Source organism: Hetaerina americana, unplaced genomic scaffold (assembly GCF_022747635.1).
Source record: "Hetaerina americana unplaced genomic scaffold, ioHetAmer1.1.p SCAF_16, whole genome shotgun sequence".
Lineage (NCBI taxonomy): Eukaryota > Metazoa > Arthropoda > Insecta > Odonata > Calopterygidae > Hetaerina > Hetaerina americana.
Genome location: NW_027286719.1, coordinates 1,865,400 through 1,892,033, shown reverse-complemented (window position 1 = coordinate 1,892,033; position 26,634 = coordinate 1,865,400). Strand labels below are relative to the sequence as shown.

Below are 26,634 nucleotides of genomic sequence, written 5' to 3'. Positions count from 1 at the left end.
TCTCTTGGATTTTCTAAGGAGCTGCTGATTGTTGTATGTGCTAGAAGCAATTAACAAATGAACAAAAAATATTTTTGGACAATTGTTTCATAGGTTGAATTTTAGAAACTCATAAAATTCTTTACATTCTATGCTATTGTTCTGATTAGCCTGCAGTTCAACCTTAATTCACTGGTTCCTTAATTTATTTCTTTCTTAGTCAAAATATGAGTTACTGCGCTAAATGATTTTACACTTGATAAATTGGAAACTGGAACTTACGGAGTTTCAAATTTTTGGTGTCTGAATTCTTTCAAATTTTTTGTAAAAGTTGTTGGAGCAAATATGGAGGCACTTTGTCATTCTCAGATAGGATATCACACATATCCCTTGAAATGCAGAGGTCGTCATAAATTTTTTCCATATTTGAATTTCATTTGAAGTTTTTCACTTGAAGATTTTTAGGCCTTTCCATTCGATAGGCTATCTCAAGAAAGAATCATTGTATACTTTGACTGTGATTTTTCTGCTTCGTAATGTTTATTTAGATGTTCAAAATAGTTCAGAATAGTGGTCAAATTCACTCTTAGATGTGATCATTTTCCTTCTTTCTATATATTTCCAATGATCCATAGCTTTTTCTCCAAAAAGTTTATCATTTATCATCTGTTTTGCATTTCATTTCTTAAATTGATCATAATATTATGAATGTTCAAGGCACAGCAAAAATATTTGCAACATTATAGAGAAACAAGCAATAGCAGAAAGGCAATGAATCATCATCATACTTTCCAAAAAAAATTGGAACCTTAATGTTCTCCTCGTGAGAGGAAATAAGATTTCACAGTTCAGTAGAATCTCTGTTGCTGCAAAAAGAAAAATCTGTCTGTAGGAATGTTCCATAAATCTATTTATACACTAGGTTGAGGAAATGTAAAAAATGATTTAAGCTCTGGTGTTCTTTTTGAGTATGTTGAGAATTTGAATGAACATTTATCATAAAATGTTGGTGCTGGAAGTGCAAAATTCATGTAATTGTGTAAAACATGGCGTCAACACTTAGAACAATATTGACAAATGGAAATTGACCAGAGCATGATGTACAACCCTATGAATCCAGCAAGAAAGTGATTACAAACTGTGACTGGCAGCGAGAAGTTTGTTGAGTCCACATTTAAATGATCCTCACGGATATGAAGCCAAAAAAGCTCCAGTTTACTGGCACCGCCCACTGCCAGAAAGCTAGGCTGTTTCCCGTAATTTTTTTGTGATTATAGGTTTCTTTGCATTGCAAGTTTGTCCAGAAAAGTTTCAAGACCCTCCCACACCTTGTTATCACTCTTAAAGGGATATTTTGGGAGAAGAGTGATCCACCCCAGCAGTTACCATTGCTGTGTCAGAGTGAAAAATTAAGGGAGATGATTGAAAGTTACCCACCTGAAAACATATTCAATGCTGATGAGTATGTCTTAATGTATTGGCCGTTACCAGACAGGACACTGGCTGCCGAAGCAGATAGCTGTAGTAGAATATAGTAGATTTTTCGTGGTTGTTATGATACGTTCTAAAAGAATCACTGGTGGATTATGAGCAAGCAGTGATACTTATTCATCAGCTTTTTCTGTGTAACTCACAAATGTGATTTATTTAGAAAGTTTTGATCCTTAATATTTCCTTCAAATACATTTTTAGAGACAGTTTTTAAAAATGAGCAGCAAATGCTTAAAAGTGATGAGTACACAAAAATGTGGCAAGGATGCTGCAAGAACTTGTTTCCCAATGTGTCTAATTTTTCTACTTCAATATTTTCATGGAGTGAAAGATAGAAAGATAGTTTTCATAGAGTGATAGATTCCCATGCACGTATAGCTTTAAATATGATGATCCCTAAAATGATGGCAAACTCTATAGTACCTGCTAAAGGTTCAGCGTGGGCCCAGCCCGGGATTGCCCACCCTGACGACACGGTGCCTCCCCCCCCTCCTGCTGGAACACCCATGATGAGCAGCGTAGCCAAAGTGGTGCAGCCGACAGCAACGGTTTCCAGTGTTCCTGTTTGTGGTCCAAGTAAGTCTCGATTCATTGGAATTCAGAGGTGCAATGCATATTGGTCGTCTATGATTGATGATGAATCTTAAGTTGTCACATTAACCATTTAATTTGAAATTGAACATATGAGGGTTAAAATTTAAAGATTATTTTTAATGTACTACTTTTGTTAAATTTTTATGTTTATAAAGATGAAGGAATTATTTTACTTTGCCAAAGTGGAAGTCCAAAACGCATTTACCTTATGTGATATGCATTCAATTTTCATAACAGTTGATTATAATTCATAATAAATATATATTTTGGTGTCACAGCTCATTCAATATAAAATTATAACTGGTTGCAACAAAGTTAATTGAATGAAAACATGTTGTCTCGGTGGAATGAGTATAACTCCTTGATGATGAATATGGTGAAATTCAGCTGAAAGATGAAAAATATATTTTTTTTTCCCATTATAACTGAAAACTGACAACTTCAGTGTGGGAAAATTGGAATACTAGGTAGCTCATGGCATTAAAAGCATCAAAAGACTTCGGCATAATGCCGATGTGCAGGCTCTGACTCAGATAAAAAACCAAAGATTTCTATGCAAGATTTTAAAATTGAAATCACCCTTTAAAATGTATAGCATGAGGTGACAATGTCGTAAGTGTTTTGGCATCAACTTCCAATCAGTAAATAGAATGTTGGCATTTTAATTTGTTCCCAGAGCAGCTAAGTAATTTTTTGTGCGAGTAAATCTTGTCAAAGAGCCTCTTGCCTTTCCGGGTCTTTAAAGGGATGAAGCAGTGAGTTAAGAGATGGCACCTGTGCTTGTCCTTAAGCCTCGTGGCTTTTTCCAGACTTTCATTTTTCTTTAAGTATAACAAAATTTCTCAGCATTCAATCATCTTTATGATTGTAATTTTATTAAAAGTTCGATGTGCTGGGAGGAGAGAATAGCATGGATAATATGCAAGAGAGATAATCTGTGCATGTATAATTGAGAGTTTACTGTAAATCATTGAATATTTCAAACATAAATTTAACTCTTGTTAAGTGCTCTGGTTGGAAAAAACAAAGTCATGTGATTGCACAAGCATTTTGATTCATCAGGTGAGCACTTTATCAATCTAGGGGGAATTCTCGGCCACCGAGTCGGAGAAGCTTCAGAAAAACCATTTATAATTTTAAAGATTTCTGGTGAAGTTACTTAGGTGGAACATGTCATTTCAATTGGTTTTTCAGTGACAATTTTATGAAATTAATTGTAAAGAAGAGTTGCCTCAGGGAGAAGTCTAAGGGCCACGATGAAATAGGACTTGCATTAGGACCATTGCAGACTCTTCCAAACCTGAGAAGCCAAGGAAAAGTCCCTACGAACTGCAACGAAAAAATTTTATTCTTTTTTAAAATAAATAATCAGGCTTTAAATACGTCTGCAACAAATGCAATGTCAAATATACCTATGCTTGGTAGTACCTGTAATCTTCAGCCATTTATACAATCATAGTAATGACCAAGTGAGTGCCTTGATAACCAAAAATTTGGTGTTGACGGTGGTAATCCTTCCTCTTTTTCGACTTTGCTTCTGCCCTCAAATGCAAGATCACCACTGAAACGATGAGAAAATATTTCAGCCTTCATTTGGATGTAGGATACTCATTAGAAATTAAAGTTAAGCATATTCCCTGGAAACATGGATCATAAAACTTGACCATCGATTTCTCAAATGCAGCAGAATGTTGATATCATGAGAGCTTACATTCCCTAAAAATCTCTTTCTGTATAGTAAGTTACTTTTCTAACCAATGATGATTTTATAATCCTTTATTAACTAATTATGTGTCTTTTGGGGTAACAAGGACATAATGTGGGTAGTTTATGTCATAGGTATAAGAAACTCAACTGGCAAGCTATCAGTGACTTACCTTATGTTTTTATGACTTTGCATCAATGTCGTAATATGTATTGCCATATAGTATGTTGCCGTAATATGTATTAAAAATTTCAATAGCTGATCTTGGAAACTACTAGTTAAATGCCATAAAATAGCATGTATTTGGCTAGAGGTTATACATTGTCTTGTAGTGAGTTGAAAATGTAATAAATTGATGCAAAATCTTTGACATCCATGGTCTTTTCTTGTTCAGCTTTAATTTCAAAAATTGTGTATACAATTTTGAAAAAATGGCTTACTGCAAAGTGAAAGCTATTGTGTCACATTCAGAATCACATAACCAAAGCAATATTACCTACTGGTGACTACAGAGTACAAGTTCAGTGTGAAACCACTGAATTTGTTAATTAGCAGGCAAGGTGTAGAACTGATGAACCTTAGTTTACAGATTAGAAATACAAGCTCTTAACGTTGTAGTCGCTCAGATGTCATCCATTACTACATCATTATTTGGTAAATTACTGTTTAAGGTAGGTTTTGGATTGACGTGGACTGTAGTTGCGTACATTTCTTAGCCTCATCTAACTAGACACAGCCTGACACCACACGCTATAACAAACCTCATAAATTCTGCATTCATCTGTCTCCCTTCATTTCTTCCAACGGCTCTACCCCAACCTCCCCCATACCAAAGTCTTCAACGTTCCATCGATAAGCACAGAAGCATCATAGCATTTGTTTTGCCTACACTGATTCTCGTTCTATGTCTATCACACTAGATTTCTAATGCGCTCAGCATTGACTGTTCACCCCTTGGTTGTTGATTTGTTAGGAAGTTTTGGAGCAATAATTTTGAGGTTTCAAATTTTAAAAATAGAATATGCAACTTATCTAAAATTGTAAATGTATTGTGTTTGAATTACTGCATTTGATATGTATTAATGTAAATGTGTGTGTCTTTCAGCCACAGGTATTGCTCGTTCAGTCTCCCCTGGGCAAGGAATTAGGAATGTAGCATACTCGACAACAAATTCCACTGATTCTCGTAATGTTGTTGGTGGTCGAGATGTGAGCAGCTGGCCAGTGCAGCAAACCCCTGTGGATCAACCCTCAGTTCCTGTGAGTACTTAATTACACTCGTGAGCTAATTTCAAAAATATTCCTCAAGTAAATTCAATTGTGGAATATATAAATTTACTGAACAGAAATGTATGCCCTATGCTTATTTCATGTAAAACTTGTCAAGTAAATCTAAGTATAAGTTTGTGATGGTATGTTTTCCGATGAATATGATGAATGCTTAAGTGGAGCATACTTAATTGTTTGCATATGCATGGTAAAAACAAAGCAACTAAAAGTGCAACAAGAAAGGAATCCTGGTGTAATTAGTAATGGCCAAAGATCAGTATAATGCCCCATGAATCTGATAAAAAGTATATCAGTGTACAGTGAGGCCCATGGATTGCAATAGCAGTAATTTGTTTCAGGCTTCACTTTGAGAAACCTCATGATGATTAGTGGGAAAATATTGTGAAAGTTTCCAAGTTTTCTCCAAATCATCCGAGTTGGTGCTGGCTACTACAAGGGATTGAACGTGTGTTGCAATATGGGCAGCTTAAAGTTGTGTTCATACTTAAAGATCAAGGGCATGTACGGGGGTGATCTGAAAAGTTCTCTGCCTGATGATGAAAATGACTATTTATGTTTTCAAAGAAAGTTATATTTGTCAACATAATGGCCTTTAAAATTAATACATTTCATTCAGCAATGTTCCAATGCCATTATTCCATCTCTGTAGTGTTATTCTGGAAGTGCTACCGAGTACTGGTCTACAACCTCTTGATTGGACGTAAAATGTTGACGAGTGAGTTAACTTTTGAGTTTTCGGAAGAGGTGGAAGTCCGAGAGAACCAAATCCAGGGAATAGGGTGGATGTTCCAGTACTTCATAGTGCAAATCTCTCTATTTTCCCATTGCCATGACACTTTTTATGGGCTGATGCATTATCCTGTGGGAAAACTTTGTTTCTTTTCCTCTGCAAGCCGGGTCTGCTCTCATGAATTTTTGTGTCCAGTTTCATTAGAAGTTAGAATAGTACTCCCAGGTTATTGTTTTACTATTTTCAGATATTCAATCAATAGAATTCCTTTTGCATCCCAAAAAAGTAGATGCCATGACATTTTTCACTGATGGCACCATCTTTGCCTTCTACGGAGCTGAAGAACCGGCTTCTATCCTCTGCATGGATTGTTGTTTCAATTCTAGTTGGTAATGGCAAATCCATGTTTCATCCATTGTCACATTTCGGTGCTGAAAATCACTCTTGTTTTTCGTAAAGCACACCAAGCGCTGTTCGGAAGTCTTTGTCCGGATGCATTTTTGATCGCCATTCCATGGGTTTAATCAATGCCTTCTGGTGTAGTGGCCTCAATGGGGGGGGCATCACAAACGTTCAGCAACACTTGGGCTCATGTGACCGCTCAGAAAATTTTGAAACATATTACAGAATATTCTACCCGAAGGTGCAGATTCACCATAATATTTCTCAATTGTCTCTGTAGTATACTGACGTGATTTGACTTTCATAAAATAATGTGTGATCAACACAAGACATTTCCATCCATCCAGTTTCTTTTGGAAAACACTAGACTTGCTCAATTCACAGGAGGACACAGCTGAAGAAACAAATGCCTAATTTGCAGAGTTGAAAAAATTTACATGTTACAGTCTTGAGTCCAAAAAGAATATTTTCTGCATCAATGGTCTTTCTTCTAGTTCTTCCTTACGTCGTCCACTTTCTTGATGCTGCATTAGTACTCAAGGTTAGTGGAAGAACCTTCCGCCACTCCTTACTTTCCGGGCCTCTCAAAGTAAGCATGTCATAATTTCCTCGCACTTTATTTGTGGAAGGCTCTCTCTCTCTCTCTATAATGCAACGAGGGGGGTAGCCAGGAGGATGAAGGTGATACTCTCAAAGATGCACTTCACATATGTAACTGATGAATGTGAAATCCATATTTCCAGTTGACTTTTTGAGATAATGTAAAATTTCAATTTAATGGCTTAAGTGAAGAAGACAGTTAAAAATTTGTTATTATTCTCAATATTATGATGAAGGAAATGACATCGGGCTTTTTTTTATCCATCATGGAGGTAATGAAACAAATTTTAATCCAATTAATGGGTTCTATTTTATTAATATGACCCATGGACAAGTGCAGGTATTGTGGAAAGAAGAGGTGGATTGGTTGGAGGAGTGTGCACCCCTGCATCATGGGTCATATTTATTTGATGTTACAAATTAATTATTCTGGCCCTGAGAGATTTATTTTATATTTTTTCTCAATATTTATTTATCAGATAAGTTTTGTTTGGAAATGTGGGCTTCAGCTGTGTAATGAGTTGAGTGCAGATGAACTAATGTCGTGGAGGGACCATTATTGTTTTCTATGCTGGTGCAATGGCTATTTAGAAAGCTGCATATAGTTGTATATCCATCTTATAAAAAAGATTTGCTTCTCATCGGAATAAAAAAGGCGGTAGAAAATATTTGTTTACATGTGCTAGCTGTAGCAATAGATGACACCATCTAGAAAACTAAAAAGGGAATATCTCAACTGTAACCTGAAATTTTAGTAGCCTATAGTAAATTAATAGTTGTTAAATGTTGCAAAAAACGCTCTTGTCGAAGTAGGCAAATAAAACCCCCAAAAGAAGTAATGCAATTGATTAATAAGGTGTTAGCTAAATCTTTAAATGAAATTTGACCACCAGGTGCCACCAGAAAAACCAGTGACGACTAGGATAGTACCAAATATTGACAGGAGTCAACCGCAGGTGGTGCAAGTGACACCTCGTGTCAGCTTGTCTGCCTCTCCTGGGACGAAAGTTTTCACAACAACGCAAGGCGGGAAGGTGACGTTCCATGTGACCACTAATTCATGTGGTGGCAGCCCCATTGCCCCCACACAGGTGACTCAGGTGGCCTCAGCGACCCCAGCCACGGCCCCACCTGTGGTGGCCACTGCATCCCCCACCCCCCTCACTCAGCCCACTCCCCAGGCGGCGCAGCCACCCGTGCCGGGCATGGCTCCTGTGCCGCCCAAAAAAGTGGCTCCGCTGGGACGAGGTGCTCCTCCCCCCGTGCCCCCCAACAAGCCCATCGTCCCCCCCAAGAAAGAGGCAGTGCCGAGGGCCGTGGCTCCCCCTGGGACCCCCCCTGTGCTACCGGACACATCCATGGTGGAGGTGAAGAAGGCCATGCAGGGTCTCAAGTTTGGCACAGTCAAGGAGAAGATTCGACTCTCGGGAGAGGCCGGGAGTGGGGACGCGGTGGGCGGCAGCACACATCACATGCCACGGCCTGGTGCGGTGGCAGGAGCGGCGGCAGCAATGGGAGCGGCAGCAGCGACGGGAGCGGTGGCCGAGTCGGGCGGGCGGGCGGGCAGGCGGGAGCAGCCACAGGTGGGTGGGGGCGGAGGCGAGGAGAAGGCGGAGGAGGAGGAGGTGGTGCCTGCTAGCCGTAGTCACTCTGCCGAGGTTGCCGCTGCTAGGAATGGCGGTGTGTTGGCACACTGTGAGGTTGCACGCCCCCCCGCCTTGCATGAGACACCCGACCTAGACATGCTTGGCCAGGAGCTGGCAGATTTCCAAGATTTACTCTCTAGTATGGTGTCAGGTAAAATTGCCTTATTCATTTCACATTTAATGCTATTTTTGCAATGTGTTTAGATATGTACCATTGAGTTTTTTTTATTTCAAAGATAATTTGGAAAAGCTTCATTGGCGTGAAATCTCGTTATAGAATCTCACTATTATCATTGTCATGCAATGTTGTTTATATATTCATTACCTTCTTTTCTATATTATGTATATTTATTTGTGCATAGTGCATATTGTGTATGTAGGTATGAGTATTTGTTAGTGTGTATCTATATGTATGTGCATGTTTATGGATATGTAGGGTAACAGAAGAGTCATGGTAAATACGTTTGAAGACAGCTAGCAATTTTTATATTAATTTTTCGGTCTTGGTAATATTTTTGAAACAATTTAGGTACAGAGTGTTAGTTATGGCAATGAAAAAGTTATTCGAAATAATTTGTCTTAAAAACCAAAAAATATCGCATTTGAATAAACGTCAAGTTAGATGTTTGAACTTGGATGTCCGCTGAAAACCAACGCACTTCAAATAATGCCTCCATTTCCACAGAGTTCATCATCGAACACTAAGCACTAGAATATCATTTTCCCCCTCCCTTCCTGCTCCTGGCATCCTTAATAATGTCCCCACCATTGAGTAATTGTCAGGTGACATCCACGGCTCCTAAAGAGTGTTACTCTGGGCAATTACTCAATGGCCAATTCTTACCCCCACTGACAATCACATTCCTGGGACCAAAACACAGTGCCCTGATATTCTCTGCCATATCGCCACCGACTCGGCTGGCACTCATAAAATCAGCCGTATTCTTAAGGAATTTGACACAGTGTTGGTGGTTGTTGATTTATTTGGATGGAAGTAGTAAATGTGTGCTTCGAGAAGTGGTTGTCTATGTCTAAATATTTTACGTGGAAGTCTGAAATGGAAGTTGTAAAATATATGGAGGAAGAAGAATTATGATTGAGGACAGATTTTCATGTCGGTGGGGCCAAAGAAGGAAGATATTGCCTGGGTAACAAGCCCAGAAGAGTGGTTTGATCTTTTGGTTTTGAAGGAAAGAATTTTCAAGGTAGCCCAAGAAAAGATTGGCACAGTAAAGGGGGTCATGGTGGTGTCTTTTATCTTGAGGGAAATTTTATCGTTGAAGTTAAAAGGTGTTTTTGCAATACTAATTCTGCCAAGTCGATGAGAAGGTCAGTAGAGGGAGGGATTTGGGGAGAGATTTTTGGTATTCTGTGTGGGAGACGGAGATATAGAGAAAAGTGGCATGCATGGTGGCATAAGTTTGTATTATCAGGGATTGAGACAGCATACTGTAGAAGGCTGCGTAATTGGTAGGAATCTCATTTGAATGGGGATGTGGTAGCCCAGACTGGAGGGCTGGTTTCATTTCCTGGGCACCCTCAGCTCCACCCATGCTGTTTGATGTATTTTGGGTACCAGATCTTCCTGGGAAACCATAGGCGGCGCAGGGAAATGAACCGGCCCCCATACCCTGATGTGTAGATTTCACTTGCCTTTGTGTTTAGTACTGGTTTGGGGTTATAGGTGAGCTCCCTATTTCTCACAGCTTTTCCCTTTTTTGGAAAAGGAGCCAACACCCATCAGAGAAAATCTCCTGGCCTAATTCTTCCTTCACAAAAACTACGAAGAAGTTCATAAATACTGTTCCTCCCACATTTTCCTAAACCTTGGAAGTAGTTCTTTGGGAATGTTGTCTATCCCCCAGCCGTATTTGATTTCAATTCTTTTAATGCCCTTTCCCTCTCGCCATCAAGTAAGCCTGGACCTAAGCAGTCTTCATCTACACATTGTATTCTCTTTCTATGTCTAAACTTACTGGCCTAATGTCTTAACAATGCACTTCCTCTATGTATTTTTTCTGTCTGTCTTGAATCTTTCGTGGAATAATTTTCTTGAGTTATCTTTGATTATTTTTGCTGATTTTCCCTTTGTACTTTTGGACAGTTCTTTCACCTTCCTGTACAGCACATCACTTTCATTCTTTCTTTGTGAGCTTTCCATATCCTCACGCACAGTTTTTCAGCACACTTTTTTCACTGTATTAGTTTCCTGCCTCAGTAGATCCTTTTACTCTATACTTCTTGCTATTTAACACTGTGTTTACATTCTTCCATTTCCTTCTCTCAGCTATCTTTATAATCAAATTGTTCATATTCAACCCACTCAGAGGGCCCGGGTTCAAATCCCGGCGGTGTTGAATATTTTTCAGAGGTATCTCAATCCCTACTTGAGGTGCTTCATGGAGGGCACTTAGAGTGAGTACGCTGTCCGTCAGATGGGATGTTAAGCTGCGGACCCCTTGGCGCCTGTCGTAAAGAGTAGGCTAATGCCGACGCCGGGTTTCTCTCCACCCTTCATCCTTTCCTGTCCATCCCCTATGGCGCAAATGACCTCAGCTGTCGGTCGCCTCCCCTCAAAACTACTACTACTTGTACATATTCAATGGTTGTCTTTTCTTTTTTATATTTACTTTTCCTCTAGTTTCATTAGTTGCCTTCGATATCCCTGTTCTGATATGTTCCCATTTTTCTTCTACTGCACCCATCTCTCTGTCCTCACTCATGACTTCCTCAAAAATTGAGAACCAAAACTTTGAAGGCCACTGCTTACTGACCACCTCTCTTCACCCCTTCCCTTACATCAACTCAACTCTGCTACTTTGAAGTATTCCCGTCCTCTGACTGCAACATTAGTTATTTTTGTATTCAGCAGTTTCTCTGCCTCTTCTTGGAGGCAAAGTATGTGTGCATATCTTTCTCACTCTTCCATCAGAGCCCTCTCTTCCTGGTCCTTTGGGTGACAGTTTTGACATGTCTGGGAACATCCCATGGCTTTCTTTGTGAAGCATGCCTCTCATGCCGTATCACCAAAAGCCCAGTTCTGTGTACAAGAATGCTATGCAAATTTAAGTTGTATTTACTTGTTAATATTTGAAAGTGTGAGCATTCTATGAGAATTGAGAATATATGCCAAGGCAATTTATTTGCTTAAGGTTCAAGTACAAGGCCGTATTGATTTTCATCCATAGTTTCAGTAGTGCTCTTTGTTAATTGTACGAGGGTAAGGTGGAAAGTTCTCGGCTTGACAATGAAAGACTGCGATTTTCAGTTGAAAAATGATGTTATTTTTCTACATAATGACCATTCAATGCACTTGGTCGAGTGTTTCTCCAACATCAGTATTCCTTCCCGGAAGTGATAGTCTGGAATGCTGTGAAAATATCCATCCACAGTCCTCTCAACTTCTTAATTGGGTCCAAAGTGCTTCCCAGAAACAAATTTCTTCAAGTTTGGGAAAAGATGGAAGTCTGGGGGGGCTAAATCAGGAGAATGGGGGTGATGGCCATACAAATGGCACTCCAGATCCCATAGTTTTCCCCTCGCCAACGTACCTTTGTGAGCAGGTGACAGGAGGTTGTCCTTGCAAAAGATGATTTTTTTTTCTTCTTCAAGTCTCTTCTCGCAAATTTTGGCATCCAGCAGGTCAAGAATGTTGGAGTAATATTCGCTCATAATTTTACTGCCTTTATCAAGGTAATCAAGGAATAGAATTCAAACAAAGGGCATTCCTAGGGGTCAACCTCCTCTCCACCTCCCTGGAACTTCTCGTGCCAGTGGGTAAACATCCCTAGGGACATTACTTCATCTCTTCAATCATCCTTAACCATGATCATGGTCTCTGAACCCAATTTTCCAAACTTAACTCAAAGCCACTGGAGTTATTTTTTTGATTCAGTAGTCCTTTTCCTGTTGGTGAATATAGTTAGCAATATCTACAAAAATCATTACTCCTGCCATTTGCCAAGTGTGTGCTGTGATGCCATTTGTGTGTGCCAAAAGGACCATGAGCCACCCAAATTCATCGGAAGCTGACTGTAGTTCGAAGCACCTGCTGTAATGAGTGAAGGAAAAGTTAAGACTGTGGCGTGGAGACTTTCAAAATGGCCACACAAATGTGCATGACACAGGGGAGACTGGCAGGCTCAGGATCCAAACCAATGAAATCGTTTAACGAGTGGATCAAGAACTGTGAGCTGATTGACGATTTAAGACTTGTGCTCTGACTGATAAATTTCCTCCTATAGAATGCACCACTATTTACGCAATTGCAACGAAAAAGCTCGGATATCACAGAGTGTGGGCTAGGTGGATACCGAAAATGCCTAACAACCAACACAAAGGGCAAAGAAAGCTGAGTGGACAAGCATTTTCCGACTGCCATTGGCGAGATGGACTTAGCAACTAGCGACTATTTCCTCTTCTTGCACTTGAAACAGTGGTTTGGTGAGCAATAGTTTGAAGACGACGAGGGACTCGAGACCCCCATTGTAAACTGGTTCAATTCTCAAGAAGCAAGCTCCAATGCTGAGGGATTAAAGAATTTGGAGCAGCATCTTGAAAATTGCTTCGAAGAGAACGGCGATTTCATAGAAAATTGAAGTAGGTTTGAAGGAAACTAAAGCCATGAAGAAAAACTTTTGTTGATGAATATATTTTTAATGGCCATATGTTCCTTACTCTTCAAATATGCTTCCTAATCAGATTATGATGAATACATAAATTTTTCGTCTTTTGTCAAAATTTTACCAACCATTGAGTTCAGCCGAAGAATTGATTGCTTCTCCCAAGTGGTGTTCTTTTTCATTCTGTAATATATTGCGTATGAATTTTGTTATTATGTCAGGTATATGCCCACCTTAGTCATATCTATTTTTCTTTTCAACAATTTCAAATGCTTTATGTATGATAAGGACGGAATACGAGTGTATGCAAAGTGTATTTGTTCAAGGAAGTAATATATATTCCTATCAGCAGTAGCAGTGTTAACTATTTAATATGTTGACTTTTGTTTGTTCATTGATTTCTGTCACAGTTTTAGTGATCCATCTCTTCTAAGATAAATAAAATGATCTTATAGAACAGCTGGTTATGATTTTGCTTCCATTGCCAGCACATTTACGCATTTTTTCCTTCATCTCCCTCAAAAGTGTTAAAGAGGAGAGGTATCGCTGTAGTTAGAAGTACTAGAATATAATGCATTAGAGAATATTATGCACTTGAATCAGTTCATTCCTTCGAAACATGCAGGAATATACCTCATTTTTCTGAGGGTGTAAGAGTTTCAAATAAATTATTCTCTACTGTAAATAATTTTATTCATTTTTAAAGGTATATATAGTTCAACATTGTGATATTAAAAATATACATTAATAGTCAGGCTTGATTCTTTGAAGGTTTTGATTAACTTAATATTTCATGGAAAAGGCCGTGTATTTATGTCGATGAAATTCTACTTTGGTTGTTATTACTTTATAATATATCTACTTCATTGTCTTGACTGAATTATAACGAGATTTTAACATTCTTTTAAAAACTCTGAAGGTTTTAATGGTGTCATATCCCTGGGAGGAAAGCCCCTGCAAAATGCTCTTTCTATTCTTCATATTCTTTTCAAGTTTCCATGCTTCCTGCTGCATTCACAACAGCTTTATCTCAGCGTAAGCTACAATGCTTTTACTGTGTGTGGCAATTACGAGTATTTGCCTAAAAAATGATTTCCTATCCTTGGTTCCTCAAATGCAAAATAGTTGGTAGTTTCTGTTTTGAATGCCTAAAATAAACTAACTCTGTAAATGAAGCACGCCGGCTTCTCTTATCCCATAATTTTCAAATATGGCTCCTGTTTATTTTTTCATCAATATTGTCTTCCTAATGGCACAATACATATTTATGAAAATCTGCATTGAGGAGTGTTGATCAGTGCCAGGATGTTTGAAGGACATGAGATGAGCCCCGCTAAATTTTTTCATGTCTAATGGAATAATGGTCCTTGATTTCTTTGGTATGCTAAATGAACAGAATTCTTTGTTTTCCATAATCTTATTAAAGTAAACATTGCCCTGGAACAACAGTATTTCGGATGATTAGTTGTGTGAGCAGTTTTCGGATCTGTTAAATGAGCATTACGTCTGCTAAAAGCTTTCATTATGTTAGCGTAAGGTAACTAATTCAAAAGTGTTTCATGTTCCTTATGTTTGAAAATTTCTTCAATGAAAAAGAGTATTTATTATGTTATGGTATCTTTCAGGCAGCATATTTATTGAATTTTTTAACTTAATTTGCTTCATAAGTGAAAATCAGTCATTATTAATGTGTCGCAATGATGCAGTTGCTTTCATATTCTCTACATTTCATCCATTACTCATAAGGATTTCCTATTTTTCTATCGATCTTGATTCCTTGAAAGCATAGCAACAGTAAAACTAATATTCTATGATGAGGGGCACTGTTGGGATGAATTGATAATTGAATAATTTGCTGCACATAAATAATTATTGATTTTAGTATTTATTATGCAAGTTTATAAATTCTACCCGAAACCCATTTCCATGACAAGCTTGAGTGGTAACGGAGTTAAGGGATGGCATTCATTGGGCATTTAATTATTAAATTTTTGCCACAATCTTTATAATGTATCAGAGAATATAATGAAAAGCTTGTCATCTTCCAAATTCGGCAGGCTAGGGAAGGGTGGAATCTTTAAATTGCTTGACACTCCCAAAGCTTTCATTATTATATTTCCCAATTGATGGGAAAGCTTACGCTTCATCTTTTCATCGTAAAATCATAGTCACAATATGTCAGGGTCTTCACATCTTCCTTTAGAAGTCCTACCTGGTTGAATTTGCAAAGCTTTATTTAACTAAATGCTTCTGCCATAAAATTACATCAGTCACTCAATAAGCCTGTGGATAAAAAAAGAAAAACACTCTCTTGTGTGGATTTTTTCTTTTCTTTTTTTCGACATATTCTCCTTTTAGCTGAATACACTTTTTCTGGCATTTATCCAACTTTTTTTAAGCCATTCAAAAAGTGCTTTTCTTTCAAGTTTGGAAATAGAGAAAAGTCATTGGGGGCCAAATCTGGCGCTTATGGTAGATGTTGTCATAATTTGAGCTTTTCCTCAATATTTAAAAGAAGTTCATCCGCCAATGCGAAGTGATAATCTTTACTATCCAAAAAGAATCGCCTAAAACTGAGACAGTTTGTACCAAATGAATGGAATTCTGAATATATATATTTTGTTCCAGTGTTCTCATTAAAAACAAAGAACAGCTCTTGCACTCTTAGACGCAAACATTAAAGATTTTATCGTAATGGAAAAGCTGTGTCACATTTGACTACGTTTCTATGAAACAGCACCCAAAGTAAGTTCCGATGAACAAGTGCCAGCATCAAAACTGAAACCATTTAGCCAAAGGCTCGACAAATAGTTACAAATCTGTGAGTTTAAAGGACAAGAGGAGCAGGAGAAGCAAAAATTTTCACCAGGAAGCGAAATAGATAGATTCTTCGACATGGAAGATAAATGATGTTGGCTGAGGCTAGTGGAGTAGCCTCTACCCATGATTCTGGAAAGTTAGTTTTAAAAATGTTGCTGCAGTTGAAAGGGCAAAAAGTAACATATTTGTAAAACCAGCAGCTGTCTCTCTTAAGAAATAATTGGTGTCTGGTGGGCGAAAAAAATTTTGCCCTTGAGACACCATTTCTCTTGAATTCATATGTGAAATGGACTATGCTTTTGAACCTGGTCTCTTTAATGGGCGATGTTGGTCTTTGGTGGCAGCAGAATTGGTAATTTCCCGAGAATATGCAGAAGATGCCGGATTGGGCATCAAAAAGAGATTATGAATAAACAGTGAAATCTGTTCATATTGTCATGTTCCCAGGATTACCTCATGAAGCCATTTGGGGGCAATTTCCCAAATGCTTCCAAGTGCAATCAGTAGGGGGTTCAACACATTAATATGTTTGATTCCAAAGCAAATCTGTCTACATTATAGTGAATCAAATGTCATTGCAATAGATATTGCAACCGAAATTAGGGTTGCATGGATGAATAAGGTCTTGCATGTGAAATTCAAGCTTGAGGAAACTGGAATGCCTTTGCATGAAAGATCAAATGAGGAGTGGTGTGACACGTGTGTGTGTGTGTGTGTGTGTGAAATATTCCAAGGTGGTTCGCATGGTAATTAAAAAGATCACATGAGTAGAGATTGCATGAACTTCAGCCGTGATGGAAAGAATGCTTTCACTGCTTAAGCGCCTGAATTAATATGCACAGTAGAAAAATAATATGCATAAATGTCATTTGCTTCATAATTTGTTATCATAGTGTTACAATTTTTAGATATGTTTCCTCTACTTGGAACTATTGATAAATTGAGATTGTAGATGTAATTTTGCAGGCTGATGGATGATATGTTTGCACTGCGTACCTGCTTGCATGGTGTCAACCGAGGGAGAAAAGTGGGCTTTCTGCTGTAATTTAAACTATTGGGCGGGAGAAGCATGCAAAGTGTGGGGATTCCTTTGGAAATATTGTCCTTTCAGGTTGGCCTCACTGCTCATGGAGCAATGCTCACATCATTTTGTGCATGGAATAAAAAATAATTCAGTGATAATCTAAGTCTATGCTCTAGCACTGCATACTTATACATTAATAACCAAATTGTGAACCAAATGCATACCAGCCGATGGCAATGAATATGGTGAAGAATATTTTTTGTTCACATTACATGTCCATTTGTATGTGTAAATTCTAGTCTTGTTTGTTCATCCAGTCTTGTTAAGGACCAGGAGGAATAGACAGCAATGTGCAGATGCTTGCCAAGTAAGTAATTTTGTGTTATGGTGTGTAGAGGAGCAATTTTAGATCAGTGAGTATTGATGTTAGTGCTTGTGTGAATTAGCCCATACATATTGTGTGTAGTATTTAATGTAACTGCTACTGTATTAACAATATATTTTGGAAAATTTCCTCTAAAGTGGAATATAGTGTTTGCCTTCCTCAAACAATTTCTTGTAATTTTTCCTCCCTAATTTGATTACTTGTAATTGAAGGAGTCGGCTAGTTTAGAGTTCATGGGTTTATCATGCTCACTTTAAATAAAGCACGAGCCGGCACAAACTGTGCTAAAAAAATAATTGTAGATGCTCTTGGGTGGCCTTGACTAGCTCGTCGCACCTTTCCCTCCTTCGTAGTGTGAAGTCAGCTCTATCATCAGCATTATTTTCCCCGTAATACAGTTCCTGCCATGTAGTTTAGGCTGCTTATGTACCAATTGGAGTTGGTTTCTTTTAAATTCTCTTAGTAGTGCTGACCAGCAGCATGTAGAATTAATAAAATCACATATCAATTAGTCATTGTGTTATATTGTGGTTGGCGACGTTGTTCAGAAGAGAAACTCTGCAATTGATTCCTTGTTTTGGATTGTTGTCAACTTGTTTTGGAGCTAATTGTTTTGCCGTAAGCAAATTTGGAACAAGTTTGAATGAAGAGCAGATTGCTTGTGGGCAGGAAGTTTTAAGTTGTTCAAGGTGCTGTGAGGTGTGGGAAAAGGTTCAAGGGTGGCTGGGAGTCAATCACAGATGACCCTCATTCTGAGCAACTGTCAACAACGAATATTGAAGATAATTTGGGATAAAGCCCCCCGACGATACTCCCAATGCATTCCTTGCATTCCCAATGCAGCCCTTGTTGTTCGTGAGTTTGGCACCAAAAATGGAATCAAAGTCCTTTTCGGCCGTAATACTCACCTGATTTGGCCGCTATTGATTTTTTTATATTTTCCAGTCTTGTTGTCCCCCTTGGTGGACAAGTGTTTACTCAATCTAGGGGCTATAGAATAAATCACTGGAGGAACTAAACAAGATTCCAGGAACTTATTTGCCACATGCGTCAAGTGGTGGAAAGGGCAATTGGGAGAAGTATGTGGCTAGCCAGATGCAGTACTTTGAAGGGGTTAATATTGTCTGAGTTGTCATGTTTTTAATTATTGTATAAATCATCAGTCCTGGAACTTTTTTGTCAAAACTTGTTTGCCAAAAAATGAAAACAGTGAAGTTGGTGAAATTTTTTTCTGAATATAACTTTGATAAATATATTTTAATCAGATTTAGCGTGTCAACTTGCCAATATGCTTAGAATTTATTCTTAAGGTTCTATTCCAAAGAAAAGCAAAATGGCAACTTATGTCTCTTCTCTAATGACCAACAAATCAATGAGATGATGCCCTTTTGGCCCTTTTAAATATTAGAGGAGGGCGTGAAACTTTGTAATTTCTTTTCAGTTGCTATTGGTTTTGCAACTTAGTTCTCATGTTGTGAAAAATATGCTCGAAAAGAAAAGAGAGGAAATGATCTTTTCATAGGTGATGATAAAATATACTTTGATTTGTGCTAAAATATGCAAACTATGCATTAATTCATAAATATGCATGAATGTAATACTTAAATATTTTGGGTAAATATGGGGTGATTTTGAATCATCCCATATGTTATGGGACAAGTGTGATATTTGAATTCAATAAATCACATTTTTGAGCTCCAAATTGAATAATTCAACCGATTCACAAAATAAATTTCATATTCTGTTAGGCATATTACAATATTTTGTGGCGCGCGTCAGTGATTGCATTATTATTATAACAAGAACATGGCAGGTGATTGGCTTGAGATTATATATCACACCCATAATACATTGCGGGTTTAATCTCTTTGTGCAGATATTGAAATGTATAACTTCTTTTTTAATTTAACAAATGTACATTTAAATATGACTTTCTCATTAAATTACCTGCCATCTTCATTTGCTGATATGAGGATAATGAAAACAGTTATCAAAAACTTTTATTAGTAAGCAATCAAAACATAGAATTTACACACCTCCCCATAAACAGAAGCTTGTAATGTTTCAATCACTCCAATCCCAACTGTTGCTCAAAAGTTTCATCAATCTGTCTCAAACCTAGTTTCTTATAATCGTGATGTTCAAAAGTCTTTGGTGATAACCAAGCATTGCAGGTGCAATGCTGAAATATAGTCTTACTGTAATCCTCTTTTAGTGTAGAAAGGTGAATGGCAATATTTTTTTCTTGCCCTTTCTGTAATTCTCTGTGCCAACCTCCTTTTGGTAGCATTCCTTGGCTAACAACCTCCATTCCTCAAAGACTGGTCAATGATATCACTAGCTTCCCAGAGCTACTTACTCAAAATTGCTGTTATCGTTACTCCTGGCTCATAAAAAACAGTTATTGGTTTTGGCTAGTGATGGATTAATTGAGTGAGCATTCTGTTTTTGAGGCACCTCACTAATTAAGGAATGTTTCCATAGAGGCTGCTCGTGACTCTTTTGCTCTTTCCGAAGTTTCTCGGGATAGTCGGGGAAGTGATTCAAAAGCAGTGTGCAGAGGAAGGGAAGGATAGAGAGAGGTCAGAGGGGAGAGGAGGAAGTAGTGTGGGTAGAGGAGGGCAGATGGGTCATGAGGGCATTGAGGGGTTCCACGAGCAGTCTTGGAGAGAGCAGTCACAGCCATCTGAAAATGGCAGTAGCTGTTTCATTTGGAATAGGTGAGGCTGGTTGTGAACCATGTTAGAAAGAATCTTCAAGGGTTTAACTTGTGATGATTAATGCTTAAGATTTGCAAAACCTCAGAGATATGGAATTGAACAGAAATCAAATTTTTATTTATCCCATTGGTTATTTCATTCACTGCATTGTCCAGATGAGGTATACATTCGTAGAACAAAATAATTAACACTGTTATGTAAGATTTTTACCACAAAAATTAATAATTTTGGTGTATAATTTCTAGCTAAAGGAAGATTTTAAAGATAAATGATTTATAAATACTAGAAAGAGAAGTGTTACCAGGATTGATGCTTGGAGGTCCACCACATGTTATTGGAAGAGGTCTGAAAGAACCCCAATGACATCATCTATTTCCTATCGTTTAGGTATGAAGGAAACCACTACTTTACCTGACCTCTCTAGCTTACTGAGGAGTAAACAATAACTAACCATATCGTATTATTTGTTTAGGTCTATAAAGATGACAAATACATTCTTTTCCATCTTTAGTCTGAAATACACTGTTAATGAAGGAGAATAGAGCATCTGCGAAGGATTTATGCTATCTAAAACCATAGATGTGATTTGAGAAATTCTTATTTTATGATAATAAGGAAATATAATTGTCCCAATGAGAGAATTAGGAATTGAAAAAAATATTGTAATACCTATAGCCTGTATTTCATATGATTTGCGTTTGTGCAGGTGAAGGAATTTTTCTTCAGACCTGAACGTGGGATACATAACTGATCCAGTTGAACATGGATTTGTCTGTACACTTATGTTGCAAGATAATTATGTATTTCCTTCATTTTTACCGTCGTGCCAATTCAGACTCACAATTAATCATTTTAAATAAATTGCCTGTTGGTATGAGAAAAAATTGGATGTGGTCAAAACATTATTACTTTTTCCATGCAGTGGCCTTTCTTTCGATTTTGCCTTTGTGCCTCTGCCGGGCCAAATGAAGGAATAGTTCAGAATTTATCCCCTTCTGGAGTTTGCAATAATTTCATTTAGTATAAATCACTCCTCTTCTGGGGTGGCATGGATTTGATAGTTGCCATGGTGAGAATAAGGAACTGGGACCAATTATAGCGATTCCTTGGTGACTGCATTCATAAGGGCAATTGCACCCGGCCGTATGCACTTTGCCCTGGGATGAGAAAAATAAGATTATGCCTCTTGGCAACTATTTTTTGAGGAGCATACATAGATGGATGGAGAAAGTAAAGTGATTAAGTAATGGGGCGATAGACTCGAGCTCAACTGTTCATGCTTGGCCATTCTCTAAACTCATGCAGCCTTGAATGCTATGTTTAGCCTTGAATTCAGTATGCTTGCCTCTTAATTGGGAACTAGCTTCCCTAAAAGTTTGCTGCAAATTTACTTAAATATTATCTTGGCAATGTTTATAGAAATTGATCATTCAAGAATTCATTTCATGTGCCATTCCTGACTTTGAAGAAAAATAATACATGTTATACTGAAATTGTGTAAACCAGAAACATTATTTCAATCTAGTTCCCTATCCTCGGAAACTTGTAAAGCATTGTCCATGATATTCAGTCAAACACAAACTGTTAGAAGGGTTGTATCTTAGCCATTTCATCCAATGTGTCAGTGGATTTCTATTTCACCTCAATGATCAGGAAAATTTTAAATGCCTAGTGTCACCCTGACCAAATTATTGTCATTAGATTTTGGCTTTGCTTCGTAGATGGGAGTTTTTTCTATTAAATGTGATTGGTTGGCTCCTCAACCAAAAAGTATCGAAATGTTTTGAAAACGAATTTCCTTTAAAATGGGCAGTTGAGGATTTGTAGCCAATAATGGGTGCCAATTCACGACTACATTGATGGCTTAACAGAGTGACTTTGTTACTGACAATAGGTATGATAATTATAGAAACATTGAGTATCATAGACATTTTGATGGCCCTGAACCAACTGCTGAAATGCTCTTTGAAATCATTGAGGCCAAGGACAATGTTATTTTAAATGTTTTGATATGGATTGACCTAATACCATTTTAAGATTTATTTATTTTAATGATTTAAAAACTGTATAAATATTAATATCTACCCATAATACTCTTGTATGCCAGGTTTTGTAGTTTATATAATTGTCAGAGATACATTTATAAAGGTATGCACTTCAAAATGTGCAAGTATAAGAGTACCATCTTTCTAAGTAAATGTTTTCCTCCTCTTAAAATTATTCCCTAAAAATATCAGTTTGCAATAGGATTTATGGTAACTATCAAGTGAATTGTGTAGTACAATTTTTTTAACCTTTGGCTCACATCTTCTCTATAGTGATTTGATTTGGAGGGCATTTTGTAAATAATGATTAGCAGAATTAACATTTCCAATATCATGATCAATTTTTAAGGTTATTCAGAAGTATTGAGCAGTAGATGTTATTTGTATTTTTTCAATGTTTACCTGTTTTTTATTTTGTTTAATCTTGTCAAAATTAAGGTATTAGTAGTTCTCATTGGTTTTTCTTTCAATTAGAAAGCTTAAACCTATATAGATTACCTCAATGCAATACTTTCACTCTAAGATGTTCTGGAATTCATAATAATGTAAATTTAATATTTGGATCACTAACAGAGTGGGAATTCTATAGATGAAGTATAATGTTAAATATCAGCCCTCATGTGAACTAATACTTAAAACTTTTTTTATTGTCTCATGGGTATGCTATTTGAATGTATTTCTCTCTTGTATGACAGGTCCTGACATAGCTTCTAGTGCAACCACCAATGCTCAAGCTTCCAATTCTGTAGAATCCACCCCTCCTCATTGTGTGCCTGCAACTTTTAATGGGAACTTTAAAGATAATAATTTTGTGGCTTTGGGGCCACAACTTCAACAAGACGCTGTTTCAACTAAGGCATCTGATTAGTGAGTGTTTAAAATATTATTATCATTTTTATATCTGTTATTTACATTTGTTAATTTTGTGCCATTGCAGAAGTAAAATTTAATTTTTAGGTCCTTATGTTACCTACTTCCAGTTCCCTAGAGTAATGGTTTAAAGAACTATGCATATGGTTTGAAATACTACCGGAGAAACTGTGACTTGAACTGTTGCCTGTTTTAGGGTGCATCACAAGTGAATTGTTTAGAATTTCAACTACTGTTAAAAAAAAAATACTTATTTCACGTAATAGAGATTAAAGAAAAGAAAATTGTAACTAGTAAATATATGTTAGATACCAAATGCAAACATGTTGCTGTAAATTGTGACTGAAATAGTGTGTGTGTGGGTGTGTGTGTGTGTGTATGTATGTATGTGTGTATGTGATCATAGGCCAGATGGTGGGTGCATTGAATTTGTTTCGACATTTGAATTTGCCAACTGTACTCACCCTTAACTAGATATTTATTTTAATGGCTTGAAAATCAACTTAAATGGGAAACATGTAATCAGTATTTTGCTTTTTCTCCTAGAGAGGCAGACATACTGGACTCTTAAAAATTTTTTACACATCAAATTGAGTGGGTGATTCCAAAAAGAAATAGTTTGCTGTTGTTTGTTTTTTTTATGTAAACGTGTAAACTCTTCAGCAATCAAATATTAGCAGCTGCTCAGTCAAGGAAGAGCTATGGGGGAGGAGGGAGGGGGTTGAGAATGGGTCTATTCTGCATCTAGAGAGAGGGGGAGAATGGTGGGAATAGTTGAATTGTATCTCCACCTCTTCTCACAAAATATTTTTCTTGCCGTTAAATTTTAGCCGCAGGATTAAGAATTGAGTTTGTGATAAGTAAAATGTTTGTATGGATCTTAATAATTTTATTGTATCATTCTAAAATGTTAAACTGACTGTGAATTATCAAATCCTCCTTATTTTGCCCTGGTCCATTGCCACACTTCTGACCCTTTATGTTATTTTTGTATAAAATTGGAAAGAAAAGGGGACAATAATTAGTGCTTTGTTTTACCAAAGATAATCTTTAAACGTTTTTTTAATTGTGGATGATTCAAGGATACATGATTAGTGAAGTAATTTAATTTAAATGTGTACATTTTGTAGACAAGAGAGAAAGTAAAGCTGTGAGGTGAAAATGCAATTCTGGGCAATGAAATGTTTTAGCAGTTTTTTCTTCTGTGACATAGAGTTGTGTAAGCATTTTCATCTTAAAACTGTTGTCTCTATATCCCTTCATCTTTCTAATTATAAATAATTGCATTTGATTGAAATCGTTGAATTAGGACAAATATGAAACACATTGATGTAAACCTTTATAATAAAATGACAATATATATGGTTTTGCCATATTTTGATGATGTAGAAAATCAAATTTATTTATTCTATGTATTGAGCATCATTTTTGGGAGTCTTCAAATTTTGTTGAACCATTTCTCAGCATTTGAAATAATCCTAGAAAAATATTTTTAATTCTACCGCTTAAGAATTATTTGCAATCAAATTTTTGGAAATGTCACTATTCCTTTAATAAAAACTATTTTCCACAGGTAAGGAAGTACCATGCAGGAACAAGAAAGTGTATGCAAACAGCTTTCTTGTTTCTATTAAACGATTTATTAATCAGAAGAAAAATTAATTTCTCATGAAATTAGAGATAGTTCCTATAGTCCTCTCAAATCATGTAATGAGCATGTCATCAAAATTATATTGATTCAAGTTTTACAAGCATCTGGGTTTGATTTTGTTGTGACAATGTATTGTGAGAGGGGAGAACAAGTACTTGAATCTCTGAATGCAATGATATCTAATCTCCATAATTTTATCCCAGTCCTCAAATCTACCAATATAATTTGGTGGCATAAAAGTTCCCCCTGTATCACAAGGAAACTTAAAATCAGCAAGGCTTGAGACCCAATTCCTCCAAGATAATAGTCATGCATATTCTCTTCTTGTGGCAACTTATAACAAATTAAGCATATTTTCTCTGAACCTTTCCAATTCCTAAATTAACATTTTCTCCCATGGATCTCAGAATCTTGCCCAATTTCCAAAATTGGCCTAACTAAAGCGTAGTAAATATCTTACTTCTTATTTGATATTTCTACAATTTGTATAACGAAACCAAGAGTCTTTTAGCCTGGCCCGCGTGTTCCTTGAATGTGTGTACTCCATGAAAGAGGTATAATGTCAGTGTAATGCGTCAACATTTGACCTGTTCTGAAGTGTTGATTTCAATACCTTCTGTTTCATAAGATTTGTCTTGTTTATATTTTATTGAATTCCAAAACATTGGTGTATACGAGGGGGTACCCAAAAATAACCAGAATTACTTTTGTTAAAGCTATGTATTTAATTTTCTTAACAAGCATCCCCCTATCACTTTCGAACGACTCTCCATTGCACTTAATACATTTGTCCAATCTCCGATTCCATTCCTAATAAACATTTTTCAAACTCATTTGTGATACCGGACAGCTCCCGCCTCGTTTTTTCTTTAACGTTTCCACTTCATCAAAATATTGCCCTTCTATGTCCTTTTCATTTGCGGAAACAAGAAGAAATCGCATGGAGTGAGAAAAAACCATTTAAGAAAATTTGGGTCGGTTCGGAGATTGTCTTTCAATGCACGGCAAGTTTCAATTCGATTCACTTTTTGCTGTTCCGTCAGGACCCAAGGCTTGAATTTCACAGTGACCCTTCTCATCTTCAAATCTACCAGCAAAATTTGCTTACCCAAGCTCTATATTATTCCAGATAACTTACCAATGTATTCAATTGTCCATCATTGATCTTCAAGCACGATTGCATGAACTTTTTCAACATTTTCCTTAAAATTAGATGTTGGCAAGCATCCTGAACAAGGTTTGTCACCAATTAGCATTTCACCTTCTTTGAAATGAGAAGACTATTGATACACTTGAGTTTTTCCCATTGCACAATCATTGTAAGCTGCTTTTGACATCACAACAGTTTCTGCAGCATTTTTCCCTTACAAGGAGCAAAATTTCACAGCGGTGCATTGTTCACTTAAATCCACCATGACAAAAAAATAAGGATCAAGAAAAACTGCTTATACGGAAGAAATTGTTATGACTGAACTTAACCTTCCTAGTTGACAACAATGCCTTCCTATAACTTGTAATGAGTTGCACTATGCTCAACTAGCGGAAGAAATGCATACTATCTAAGCTCTGCCAACCGCAGCACTATTTCGGTTACTTTTGGGTACCCCCTCATACAAGTGAACTCCCTAAAGAAACATTCACGCAAAATTTACAAAGAAGCTTCGCATTGTTTAGTGCCCAAAGTATCATTTTGTTTTATAATTACTATTCTTTTTTACTGTTGTGCAATGTTACCATCATTTTTCTATCACAAATTCCCATAATCATCAAATATCTAAAAGTTAGGTTATCTAGTGTTTTGCTGAAACTGAGTAGTAGTAGTTTTGTGGGAGGCGACCGACTGCTAAGGTCATTTACGCTGAAGGGATGGATGGAAAAGGAAGGGTGGAGAGTAACCCGGCGTCCGCATCAGCCTACTCTTGTCAAAAGGTGCTAAGGGGTCTGCAGTTTTAACGTTCCATCCGGCGGACGTCGTACTCACTCAAAGTGCTCTCCACAAAGCACCTCAAGTAGGGATTGGGATACCACTGAAAAACTGAAACCACCGAAACTGTTGCACA

The 26,634-nt window shown here is 37.1% G+C and overlaps 1 protein-coding gene across 3 annotated transcripts in view; it reads left to right on the top strand.

The window, feature by feature from the left end:
• LOC139686978 (CTTNBP2 N-terminal-like protein) overlaps positions 1–24,321 on the top strand; it is a 73,861-nt gene extending 49,540 nt beyond the window's left edge. The window contains exons 8-12 of one of the 3 annotated variants that reach the window (XR_011700580.1): positions 1,891–2,046; positions 4,875–5,029; positions 7,685–8,374; positions 22,749–22,920; positions 23,011–24,320. Coding sequence is in view for 2 of the 3 variants with exons in the window: in XM_071584025.1 (XP_071440126.1) it covers positions 1,891–2,046; positions 4,875–5,029; positions 7,685–8,374; positions 22,749–22,760 (1,013 nt within the window). In the remaining variant the exon portion in view is untranslated. Of the gene's footprint in view, positions 1–1,890; positions 2,047–4,874; positions 5,030–7,684; positions 8,375–22,748 lie in introns of all 3 variants that reach the window. The other 2 variants (XM_071584025.1, XM_071584024.1) reach the window with 2 other exon arrangements.
• The last annotated feature ends 2,313 nt before the right edge of the window (positions 24,322–26,634 follow it).